Source organism: Sugiyamaella lignohabitans, chromosome B (assembly GCF_001640025.1).
Source record: "Sugiyamaella lignohabitans strain CBS 10342 chromosome B, complete sequence".
Taxonomy (NCBI): Eukaryota; Fungi; Ascomycota; class Dipodascomycetes; order Dipodascales; family Trichomonascaceae; genus Sugiyamaella; species Sugiyamaella lignohabitans.
The window spans coordinates 3,725,065-3,737,751 of NC_031674.1; the positions used below are offsets into that span (position 1 = coordinate 3,725,065).

The following is a 12,687-nucleotide window of genomic DNA, read 5'->3' on the forward strand; positions in this document are numbered from 1 at the left end:
TGTCTCAAATTATGATTTGATTAAGCAAGCTCCCGATTAAATGGGGAGAGTCTATATTACGAAATAGCTGACTTAGATTGGCTGGTAAATTAGGCACGCCTATTTATTGGCGTATGTGGGTTAGGAATCAACGTTTTTGCAGATTAATCCCGCATAAAAGCATAAATAAGCACGGGCTTCGAACTGCTTGTGAATCTAGATTTTCCTATCACGCTTAAGTTTCTTTCTTTTCGATATCAAAGTATATTTGTCAAAAAAAATTAGATGACAGATAGAATAAACGCTCAAAGACACTGAATAGTTTTTGTTGGTTTGAAACCCAAAGAAACTTCGTGCTGCTTATACACAGCTTATACACAGATATGTCTTCATCTTATGGAGGAACTCACAATCAAGATGAGCAGAGTCCACTACTGGGTGTTGTTCAGAGCCACGCCAAGAAGCTGCAATATACTATAGACAATGACAATGATACTGGCTCTATGACAAGTGGTCATCACATTGTAAGGCCAGCTACCTTAGTAAAACTGCCCGAGAGAGGTGCGTTGAAGCCCCCAGCTAGATCATACTGGTCCTACTACATACCTGCATTTTCGTGGATTTCTGAATACCAGCTAACCTATCTTTTGGGCGATTTCATAGCAGGAGCGACACTTGCAAGTTTTCAAATTCCGGTTAGTATGAGTTATGCAACTTCTCTAGCAAATGTACCTACTATTTCTGGGTTATATGGTCTTGTTGTACCTCCTATTGTCTACGCAATATTTGGATCGGTTCCTTTGATGATTGTTGGTCCAGAGGGCCCAATTTCGCTGGTAGTTGGTCAAGCAATGATCCCATACATTCACAAGAAAGGAAATGAAGCTATTATTAATACCGCATCTTCACTCTCCCCGTCTGAAGTAACTGGTATCATTGCAGGTTCGTCAGGAGCCGTTTTATTGAGCGCTGGACTGTTAAGATTGGGATTTCTCGACTCGGTACTTTCTAAAGCCCTACTTCGTGGTTTCATCTCGGCTGTGGGTTTCGTTATGATGGTCGATCAGCTTCCCGCTATTTTAGGACTGACCGACTTGATGCATGAAATTACAGAGACTCATCCATCGCCTATCGGTAAACTGGTGTTTCTCTTAGAACACTGGAAGAAAGCAGATCCTTTGACATCTAAAGTCGCATTTTTAGCTCTTTTCACTGTGTTAACGTTAAGAATAATTAAGCGGAAGTACACTGGAAAGTTCAAGTTACTTCACTTTTTTCCAGAGATATTGTTTGTTGTCATCATTTCCACTGTTCTCTGTACGTATCTGAACCTCGATGAAGCTGGCTTAGAGGTCGTTGGTTCAATTACGCCTGGAAAAGTCGTAGTGGAATTCCCTATAACCCCGAGCAAATGGCATGATTTTAGAGCGAATTTCTCTGCTTCATTTTTTGCCGCTGTTCTTGGCTTTTTCGAATCCACAATTGCGGCTAAGGCCATAGGTAGCAGATATGATTGCAATATCTCAACCAATCGGGAACTAGTTGCACTAGGACTGTGCAATATTGGTGGTAGTTTGGTCAGCGCGTTACCGTCATTTGGGGGTTATGCTAGAAGTAAGGTCAACGGGCTATCAGGAGCAAAGACTCAAATGTCTTCCATATTTATGGCCCTGTTTACTGTTGTCTCTATTGCATACTTGATGCCATACTTTTTCTACTTGCCTAAATGTGTACTTTCTTCTGTTATTACTGTGATTGGTTTATCTTTGGTTGAAGAGGCCCCAGCCGATATAAAGTTCTACTGGAAGATTGGTGGATATCAGGACTTGTTTACTCTATTTTTAACATTGATATTTACCATGATGTGGTCAGTTCAGACGGGCATAGCTGTAGGTGTATTTTTTTCGGTTGTTAGGGTGATCAAACATGCGACCAGACCACGCATCCAAATCCTTGGACGTATACCAGGAACAAACGTTTTTCGCAATGCGGATGAGAACCCCGATGCTCTGGAAGCTATCGAAGGTTGTCTCATAGTGAAGATTCCAGAGCCGTTAACGTTTGCCAATACGGGTGACCTTGCCAACAGATTAAGAAGGCTGGAGCTCTATGGATCAATGCGCGTTCACCCTTCACATCCAAGACTGGTTGAGCAAGACCATATTCACTATATAATTATCGACCTTCGTGGAATGACTGAGTGCGACTCGAGTGCCGTTCATGCCTTACATGAAATAATTGTTGGCTACATTAACCGCAATATTACTGTGATTTTCACGCGGATGCCCCAAGACCGGGTCATCAGAAAAATGTTTGAGAAGTCAGGAATAAACAAAATCGTTGTTCGTCAAAGTAAAGGACATGCTTTTTTTGACACAATTGAAAATGCTTTGATCCATATTGACTCCGTTACTCCTGGAGGGAACGTTTAACGTACTATTTATATGTCGCATTTAGCATAGATTCTTGATAGAAATAAAGACAGTTACATATATTATTACGTTATACAACTACATGGAAGTGATCTCTACCTTTCGAAATTCCTGCCTTAACAATCTTGGCGATTTCATCTGCATCCTTTGTGATCTTGGTAAGGTCATAAAAGCCTTTGTCAGTAACAAGGACATCATCTTCAATACGAATTCCTCCAACAGGCAAGTATTTCTCAAGCACTTTTTCATCAATATACTTAGCTTGCTCAGGGTTAGACAGAACTGGCTCGAGGAGGAACTTGTTGAAATAAATACCGGGCTCGACAGTGACAACCATATTGGCTTGCAAATTTCTTCTAATACGCAAATACTTGAACATAGGATCAGGGTCGTCGTAATTAGCCAATCCAGCGGTATCATGAGTATCCATACCGAGCATATGACCCAGACCATGGGGATAGAAAGATGCAGAAATACGAGACTCGAGGATCTCTTCAGGAGTACCGTTTTTGAAAATGCCGAGCTCAAGGAAGTGCTTGATGAGGATCTCGTGAGAAAGTTGGTGGAGGTTATCCCAAGATACACCAGGAGCGACCCTGTTCATAGTCTGAGTTTGCATATCCAAAACAGCCTCATAGATGGCACGAGCTTCAGTCGTCCACTCTCCATTGATAGGAAAAACTCTGGTCACATCCGCAGCATAATTTTCCCATTCAGCACCGGCGTCAATAAGAACCAACTGCTTATCAGCTTCAAGAGGGAGATCATTCTTAGTATAGTGCAAGGTGCCACAGTTGACACCAGAGCAGCAAATAGGGTCATAAGCCTGGTTCTTAGATCCTTGGCGCATGGCGTGGTAAACAAACTCAGCATGGATATGTCCCTCATTCTTTTCGATTGGCAAGGCAGACATTACAGCTAGGTGAGAATTATCAGTGATTTCAGAGGCACGCTTCATGAGAGAAATTTCATATTCATCTTTTATCATACGGGTTTCATCAAGTGCCTCCAAAAGTAAATCGGACTGTTGAACCACTGAGTATTCTTCGGATTCATCAACGGCAAGAATAAGACGGTTGGTGGAGCCAGTGAAAGCTTTCAAGTCGGATTCCAATTCTGACGAGTACTTAACTTCGTCGACATCATACTTGGCCTGAGCTTGTTCCAGACTCAAAGGCATACCGCTCCACATGACCTCTTCCTTATCCAAAGGAGGAAGATACAACGTAAGCTTATCCTTTGAGATATCATAGGTGACATGGCCCTCATGAAGATCATGAGCGCCAGTCAAATAGTTGAAATACCGATTTTGGCGAAATGGAATATTTTGATCACAGTGGGGCCATAGGGTAGGTTTAGAAGCTGCCGCGTAGATTAAACTCGAATTAGCGACTGATTCGTCGACTGATCTCTTCTTAGCGAACACCTTTAGGTTCTCAGCCGAACGACGAGCGTGAGATTTAGCTGGATATTTAGTAGTTGCTGTCATTCCGTTTGTTAATTACTGTTTTATAAATTAGTAGTAAAAAGATAAAAGAAATCCACTGTCTTGAAAAATCTTGAGACACTGCCAAGCAATAGGGCTAAGAGTCTCTTTTAAAGCTTCCAAATCCAGTGCATTGAAGCTCGATCTGCACGGCATCGCTTGCCTGCAATGACCAACGGTGACAGCTTATTTTCCCGCTTTGTCGGCCTCCGCTAAATAGTTGCATCTTTCTCCAGCAGCCAAAGACAGCAACAATATCGCACGTTTTCTCTGTACCTCTCAAGACATTGTAGAATGTTCGGCGAAGAGAAAGAGCGAGAGAGAGAGAGTACTCTGAAGACTGTCTTGAAATATTTTGATTACCAGTAGTCTGATAAGGAATATAAATATACTGTTAAGCGTAGAAACTATGCTACTAACCACCACAAATTTGAACCTGAGTTATGCAACTTCACATGTATCTCTCTCCACACATACAGTTAGCAAGTTTAAAAGACCTCCCGACAAATTATAATGCTGAAATCATTCCAAAAATTGCGAGGAGCTGTGACTCTATTGTAAGTCCTGGGATCATAGGTGTTTACTATGTAGTTTTTGTTGCTCTTTATTTACAGTAACCTAGATGATGTATGCTCAGGGGATTTCGCACTAACTCCAGACTATAGCCATAATCCAGAATCGGCGGTTTCACGAAATCTGAAGTCATATATCACTCAGAAATTTGAAGACAGGGGAAGTCGCTCTTTTGATATTGAAATTACCGAATCTAACCCTACCTCTGACCAGCTCAAGTCAATTCTGGAATATGCTGAAGAGAATAAGGGCCAGTCTATAGTTACAGACCCACTCACGCCGTCTACACGCTATCCACCGTCAGTTATCAAACCAATTCTTGTGGACTGGCACCACGGTCGAATTGCAGTCAATAACGAATATCTGGCAAAGCAAATATTAAATGACCTTGCCAAGCAAGGCGAAGACTAGAGTGGCAAACAGTAGCAACTGAAAATGCTATATATTTGATTAAAACGAAAACAAAAAACAACAGAAACTATAAATACAAATTATCCACTCTCTTCATGATATATACAAGAATAAATTAATATCAATCCTTGTTCTTCTTCTTTTCCTTCTTCTCCTTCTTGTCCTTTTTGTCCTTCTTCTCTTTCTTGTCCTTCTTTTCCTTCTTATCAGACTTGGACTTTTTGCTCTTCTTAGGCGACTCTTCATCTTCGTCTCTCTTTCTCTTTTGCTTCTTGGTTTCCTCCTTAACTGGCTCCTCATCGTCACTGTCTTCATCATCAGAGTCGGCGTCCATTGCAGTGCTCTCAAGGGCATCAGCATCAGCATTGTAGCTGGCAGTGGGCTTCAAGGTAACCTTCTCCTGGCTACGACCGTTGACAACAGATCTAACAGAAGAGATCTCTCTTCCTTCCAAAGCACTCAATCTCTTCTCAATCTTAATTCTATCCTCAATACCAACAGTTGCAACGTCATCACGATCCTCAGCAAGAGCGTCGTATCTAAGACTGACCGAGGCCTTGGCAGCCAACATACGTGCAACCTTACCCTTATTACGTCCAGAAGCTTGACCAATGAGCGAGGCATGATAAATAAGACCGTATTTAGGGGTATCGTGTTTAGTCTTGAGAGCTCTGAAGAGAGCCTTCTCAGCACCAAGAATTTGAACGGTAGAAGCAGGGGCCTTGGCCAAGTTGATCAAACTACCAGCATGAGCAATCAATCTAGCACCAACTAACTCACCCAATAAAGCAGTCAAATTAGGAGCAATGGCAGCCATACGGGCAGATAAATAACTTGACAACTGCTCACGGTACTCAGCAAAGCCAATGACTTGATCAGCAAGGCATTTGATATTCTCCAAATCGAATTCAGTGATTTCGGTACCCATGGAAACTTCGGCGGCTTCTTTGAGTTGGGTTTCGATTTCTTCTGGAAGTACTTCGGACAAATCAGTGTCAGAAGCATTAGATCTATAACCCATGACCTTAATAACCTTAGCATACGCAACATTGTCTTGAACGATTTTGGCCATTTCGGGGAAGTGCCATCCATACCATTCCTTAATTCTCATGGCATAAGTGTTGAGCTCCTTGTCGAGGTCGTCCAACAATGCAATGGCTTGAACAATCATAGTATCCACCTTATCTGGCGAAAATTTCAGCTTGTGACGGCCCAAAGAGTGTGCTAAACCAAGAGACATGGTAGACAAGTCCTTGTCGGTCAGACCAGGTAACAAACTAGACAAGTTCTCACGAATGGCTCTGAATAAGTCCAAAGAGTTGGAGTCAGAGACAATAGAGAACGAAAGTCCTGGCAATTTGTTGATGGCATTTCCCAATTTTGCGTCAGCAACTACAAGGGAAGTCTTTTTTTCATCCTTAAACTCGTTCAAAAGGTTTGCAAGTTTATCCGAAACTTTACCCTCGATGATTGCATTAACTTCTTCCAAAGCAGCACTGGCTGACTCAAACTTAGCAAAGGCCTTAACCTTGAACTGATTAGCAACCTGCTCAGGAGTTGAAAGCTCTTGGATCAGCTTATCCGACTTGTGGATCTTCTTGTCCTTAGCTTTCAATAAAGCATAACCAGCTGAGGTCTCGGTGAGAATGAATGTCATCTTGATATTAGATGTTTGTGACCACCTGCGAATCCCAACTATTTGATTCTCGAGCTTTGGAAAAATATAACAAAACTCAAAAGATCAAACGACAACCTAGGTGTTTTCAATTCCTGTGTCGAATATATGAGGTACAGAACAGAAAAAAATTCTAGTTTGAGATGCTTTTCATTTTTTTTTTCATGCATAAAAATCTCGGGTTAGGTCTACCAGCACCTTGGATTTAACTCCCTTCCTCCTTTCCTTTAGTAGGGTTTTACAATCTGATAAGAACATAAGTACAACCCTTAACCGAAGTATATATTTTGGCTTTATAGTAAGGAGCTCCGTCCAATTGTAAGTGAAATTCCGCTGCATCTGGGTAGTTACCATTTAACCATTGATAGTTTTGTTGAGATTTGTGGAGTCACCGTGCTCAGCCACTAAAGTTTCTTAAGTTTCGAAATTAAGATGTGGGTGTAATCTTGGCTTATGGTCAGGTTAACAGGGTGGCCCCGGACAGCTGGCTTTCGTGGCTCGACGGATGGAGTGCCAGAAGTAATTCCATGCCGTTCAATTATGTCTTAACTGTGCATATTCCACAACTACCCCACGTACTCCCCCTGAAATATTCGCGGTACTTCATTACACCGGGCCGCTTATCCCCGCATAATTACTACCCCCACGTAAATGTTTACTTCCGTTCGACTCAGTTCCGTGGGGTCCTATTGGAATATAAATATTCAAGTGAGGACCCTACTATTCTTCGCTAAACTATAATTAAAAGTAAAAAGTGTTAGAAGTGCACAATGACCGTGATTACTGGATACAAAGTGAGAGACATTAGATTCCCAACGTCTTTGGACAAAACTGGGTCCGATGCCATGAATGATGCTGGCGACTACTCTGCTGCGTACATTATTTTTGAGACTGACAAGCCTTCTCTCGAGGGCCACGGAATGACATTTACCATTGGACGCGGTAATGATATTGTTGTATATGCCATTCAGTATTTCGCTGAGAAGCTCAAAGGCAGAACATTAGAAGATATTACCTCTGATATTGGTGGTACTTGGAAATCGTTGGTCGCCGATTCTCAATTGAGATGGATCGGTCCTGAGAAAGGTGTAATTCATTTGGCCCTTGGTGCCACTGTCAATGCTATCTGGGATCTGTGGGCTAAATCCGAGAACAAGCCATTGTGGAAGTTGATCGCTGACTTCACCCCTGAGCAATATGTTGCAGCTATCGATTTCAGGTATCTCACCGATGCTCTGACCCCTGAGGAAGCCTTGGAAATGCTCAGAAAGGCTGAAAAGGGCAAAAAAGAAAGACTTCAAGATGCATTAAACAATAAGGCTGTCCCAACTTATACTACTTCTGCTGGTTGGTTAGGCTACAGCGATGATAAAATGAGAGCTCTGCTCCAACAATCAATCAAAGATGGCTACAAACATTTTAAGTTGAAGGTCGGTGGAAATGTCGAAAATGATAAGCGTCGTCTACAGATTGCCAGAGAAGAAATAGGCCCTGATGCTGTATTAATGATCGATGCTAATCAAATCTGGTCTGTCCCCGAAGCCATTGAATATGTCAAAGCCCTTAAAGACTACAAGCCATATTTTATTGAGGAGCCCACGTCTCCTGATGACATCTTAGGCCACTTGGCTGTCAAAAATGCTCTTAAACCATATGGTATTAAGGTGGCAACTGGCGAGATGTGTCAGAACAGAGTTATTTGGAAGCAGCTTCTTCAGTCGGGTGCAATTGATGTGGCTCAAATTGATTCTTGTCGTTTAGGCGGTGTTAATGAAGTCCTTTCAGTTTTGTTATTAGCCAACAAATTCAACATCCCCATTGTGCCCCACTCTGGTGGAGTTGGTCTCCCTGAATATACTCAACACATCTCAACTATTGACTACGTTAGTGTGTCAGGAAAACTCTCACTATTAGAGTATGTCGATCATTTACATGAGCATTTTCAACATCCTTCCAAGGTTAAGGATGGATACATTGTTACTCCCTTAGAGCCTGGATACTCGGTACAGGTCAAACCATCTGCATGGGAGGACTATGGCTACCCTAATGGAAACTGGTGGAAATCGCCTGCTGCTGAAGGCATTGCAAATAGAGTTGTTCTCAATAAACCTTGATAAATATGTAACTTATGTCAATAGAATGTATTATTTTAAATGAAGCACCCATTGTGTTCGGGCCGTAATCCCCACGCCAGTGCCCCAAATGCGATGATAGCAGTAATAATTTTAGGTTTCATCTTGGATGAGTTATATTAATCAATAAACCTGCTGGAAACCAATACCCCAACCGCTATCGCATGAACAGCAGTATAACCTTACCTCTATCGACACATGTCGGACACGATCTGCATAATATTGTCTTACCCCCACTAGAGTTCTAATTCAAGCCATCTGTCCACAACATCCACACACAGCGGTAGGAAAGCTTTTGTCATTTGTGAATCTCCGATCTGTTGGGACCGCGTATATAAATCGTAAAAGGGTTTTGTATAATGAGTTCATATCCTCATTTGTTATCGCAACCCATCGCGAAGAAAGTCGATTCAATCTACCGCAACCGTTTGGGTCTCTTCTTACAAAATGGCCAATACAAAACCCACAGTTTGCCAGCTACCTACGACTTGAAACGTATCTCCTCGGAGGATTCAGTGGTTCTTTATGTTTACTCAGTTGATGGTACTGAAAGACCCAGTTTTGAATCAGCAACGTCTAATGCTACGACTTACCGCCTGGCAAAGGTAGGTGACAGTTTTGGTCCTTCATGGAGTACACATTGGTTCCGTGTCACGATTAAAGTTCCGTCAGACTGGAAAAAGATATCTGATGAAGTTATTTTCCACTGGGATTGTGGTAACGAAGGGTTTGTGTTCTTAGAGGATGGAAGACCACAAGTCGGATTATCTGGCGAAGAGAGACAAGAGTGGATTCTCCCAAAAGATTGGGTAAAGGACGGTAAATGGCATACATTTTATATTGAAACTAGTTGCAATGCTATGTTTGGCAATGCAGACCCTCACGACAATATCCAGCCACCTACAAGTGATAGATATTATAAATTGGCTACTGCTGATTTAGTTTTACCAAACAAGACGGCCCGTGCGTTGAAACATGACTATGCTGCCATTATGGATTGTGCTTTGAATCTCTCAGAAGATTCTTGGCAAAAGCATCGCGCCTTGGAAGTTGCTAATGAGATTATTGACACTTTTGATGAGGCTGATCCTGATACAACTCTTCCGAAGTGTAGAGAAATTGCTGCCAAATTCCTTGGTAACCAGGTTGACTCAGCTGCAATTTTCGACTCGACTGCTAGTGTAGAAAGGGTTATGAATGGCTCAGAGGCTGTGATAAGTGGTTTAGGACATTGCCATATCGATACCGCTTGGCTCTGGCCCTATGCTGAGACTCGTCGAAAAATTGGACGTTCGTGGGCAAGTCAATTGGATCTGATTCAGCGTTACCCTGAGTATAATTTCGCTTGCTCACAAGCAGTGCAATATCAGTGGCTCAAGGAGGACTATCCAGAGTTATTTGAGCGTCTAAAAAAGCAAGTCGAAGCCGGTAGATTTATTCCGGTCGGCGGTTCTTGGGTAGAGTGTGATACTAACATTCCTTCCGGCGAATCTGTTGCTCGTCAGTTTTTATACGGTCAAAGGTTCTTCCAGGATAATTTCAACCTTCGTTCGAATACTTTTTGGCTGCCAGACACTTTTGGTTATAGTGCACAAATTCCTCAGCTCTGTCGTCAGGCGGGAATAGAGCGGTTTTTGACTCAGAAATTGAGCTGGAACAACATCAACAAGTTCCCCAACACCACTTTCAATTGGGTGGCCCTGGATGGTAGTCAAGTTATTTGTCATATGCCACCTGCTGACACTTACAACTCCAATTGTTCCGTTTCTGAGCTGAAACTGTCGGTCAACAACAACAAGAATCGTGGCATTCATGAAAAGTCGTTGCTTTTGTTTGGTTATGGTGACGGTGGTGGTGGCCCTACAACTGACATGTTGGAGAGAATGCGAAGAAACAGAGGAATTTCAGACACAGTAGGTGAAATACCCCGGGTTGAAATGCATGGTAATGTTGACAAATTTTTTGACCAAATTGCTGTGAGAACTGATGAGGGAAAGAAACTTGTTTCTTGGATAGGCGAACTTTACTTTGAGTTTCACCGTGGTACTTATACTACTCAAGCGAATACAAAGAAGAACAATAGGGCCAGCGAGGTCTTGCTCCACGATGTTGAGTTTGCTGCCACTATTGCTTCAATTGTCAACCCTGCCTACCAGTATCCCAAGGCAAAGATTGACGAGATGTGGGAGCTCACTTTGTTGAACCAATTTCATGACGTTTTACCAGGATCGTCCATAGAGATGGTGTATCAGGATGTTGATAACATCTATTCGGAAATTAACAAGATTGGTACTGAGATTTTGCGTGGATCTCTCGATGCTACTGGTATCCACCTCGTCGACGATGGCACTCAAACTACGAATTTGCTGGGCCTCAATACGCTTCCTTGGCAGAGATCTGAAATTGTCAAAGTGCCTATAGTTTCAAAAGGTAGTGTTGGCTCGGAATATGTTCACCTTGTCTCAGACCCGTCATCACAAGCTCTCGCCTTCTCGGCAGTCAGTCAAAAATCAAATAGTCCAACTGTGACAGTGAAGGAAGTGAAGAAAGGCGTGTTTGTCTTTGAGAATTCAAATCTCCGTGCCACTATCACCGGAGGCTTATTGACAAGCCTTTACGATAAGGCGAATAACTACGAGATGGTCCCCGAAAATGAGAAGGGTAATCAGTTCGTTATTTTTGAAGATCAGCCATTAAATTGGCAAGGTTGGGATACAGAAGTTTATTCTCTCAACAAGGCCAAGAAGGTACCTGCCGGTACAACTAAAATAGTGGAAAATGGGCCCTTGCATGCGGCCATTGTCGTAGAACAACAAATCAGTGAGCGTAGTTGGATCAAGACAACTATCTCTCTAGACGCTGTTGTTGACACAGACCCTCTAGGGGGTACTAGTAACCTCTCTTGTTTAGAGTACAACAGTGAGGTTGAATGGCGCGAGTCTTGTAAATTTCTCAAAGTTGAATTTCCTGTTGATGTTCATGAGGACTTTGCTACATATGACTCGATGTATGGCAGTGTTAAAAGACCGACTCATTATAATACAATGTGGGACGTTGCCAAGTTTGAAGTCTGTTGTCACAAATACGCAGACTTATCTGACTTCTCTTACGGTGTAACTGTTCTCAATGATTCCAAGTATGGTTTCTCGGCACATGGAAATATCATGAGACTGTCTTTATTGCGGTCAGCAAAAGCTCCCGATGGAAATGCTGACATGGGAAGACATAATATCAGATATGCTATTTTGGGACATGCAGGAAGGATCAATGCTAACGTCATTCGCGTGGCCCACAACTTCAATCACCCATTGAGAGTGTTTTCAGTACAGGATGATAGCAAAATTGCGGCTTCAACTGCTCTTTACAAGGTTGGAACCTTAGTTCGCTTTTCTGGCCCTGAAAATATTATTGTCAGCGCTGTTAAAAGGGGAGAAGATGATCCTGATGTCATTTCAAATGCAAAGACTACCAACATTGGCGCTCGTAAGACCAAATCTGTTATTGTTCGCCTTCATGATAGTTTGGGAGGGAAGACCTCGGGTGATATTGTTACGTTGTTGCCAGTCAAAAAGGTCTTCAAATCAAACATTCTTGAGGATGACGGAGAAGAAGTTGAGTTCCACGCGTCTTCTGATGGAGTGCATATTCCAGTCACTCTGAGAGCCTTCGAAATTGCCACCTACAGACTTGAACTTGCTTAAAAATATAATAATATATATATAAATTTTCTAAAGCATTAAATAAACTCGTCGATTATAGATTGACCTGCAAAGCTCTTTCCACCGTTGTTATCTCTGTTGTCTAAATATTGAATTGTGCATCTGCAATTCGGACCGCATCATAGGATTACTACTTAGGGAAGTAAACGGTTCGGCAAGACATTTAATGATAAGCACTCTTGAGCGCCTTGAGCGGCGCTTTTTACACGTTATCAGGTGTAGTAAATATCACATGAAAGAACATCTTACAGGATTACATTTAGGACTGACGACGATCTTC

General features: G+C 42.3%; 5 protein-coding genes across 5 annotated transcripts; 3 read left to right on the forward strand and 2 right to left on the reverse strand.

The window, feature by feature from the left end:
- Positions 1–362: 362 nt before the first annotated feature.
- AWJ20_3250 (uncharacterized protein) lies at positions 363–2,411 on the forward strand (the record flags this gene model as incomplete). Its single annotated transcript, XM_018880254.1, has 1 exon — positions 363–2,411. One exon carries the CDS (start codon positions 363–365, stop codon positions 2,409–2,411), a length of 2,049 nt encoding a protein of 682 aa, XP_018738090.1.
- Positions 2,412–2,481: 70 nt separating this feature from the next.
- AWJ20_3251 (putative Xaa-Pro dipeptidase) lies at positions 2,482–3,900 on the reverse strand (the record flags this gene model as incomplete). The annotated part of the gene is made up of 1 exon (XM_018880255.1): positions 2,482–3,900. One exon carries the CDS (start codon positions 3,898–3,900, stop codon positions 2,482–2,484), a length of 1,419 nt encoding a protein of 472 aa, XP_018738091.1.
- Positions 3,901–5,002: 1,102 nt separating this feature from the next.
- On the reverse strand, positions 5,003–6,538 carry NOP58 (RNA-processing protein NOP58; the record flags this gene model as incomplete). Its single annotated transcript, XM_018880256.1, has 1 exon — positions 5,003–6,538. The coding sequence occupies one exon, from the start codon at positions 6,536–6,538 to the stop codon at positions 5,003–5,005; it is 1,536 nt and encodes a 511-aa protein (XP_018738092.1).
- A 788-nt stretch (positions 6,539–7,326) lies between these two features.
- Positions 7,327–8,670, forward strand: AWJ20_3253 (uncharacterized protein; the record flags this gene model as incomplete). The annotated part of the gene is made up of 1 exon (XM_018880257.1): positions 7,327–8,670. One exon carries the CDS (start codon positions 7,327–7,329, stop codon positions 8,668–8,670), a length of 1,344 nt encoding a protein of 447 aa, XP_018738093.1.
- A 377-nt stretch (positions 8,671–9,047) lies between these two features.
- On the forward strand, positions 9,048–12,389 carry AMS1 (Ams1p; the record flags this gene model as incomplete). Its single annotated transcript, XM_018880258.1, has 1 exon — positions 9,048–12,389. One exon carries the CDS (start codon positions 9,048–9,050, stop codon positions 12,387–12,389), a length of 3,342 nt encoding a protein of 1,113 aa, XP_018738094.1.
- Between the last annotated feature and the right edge of the window lie 298 nt (positions 12,390–12,687).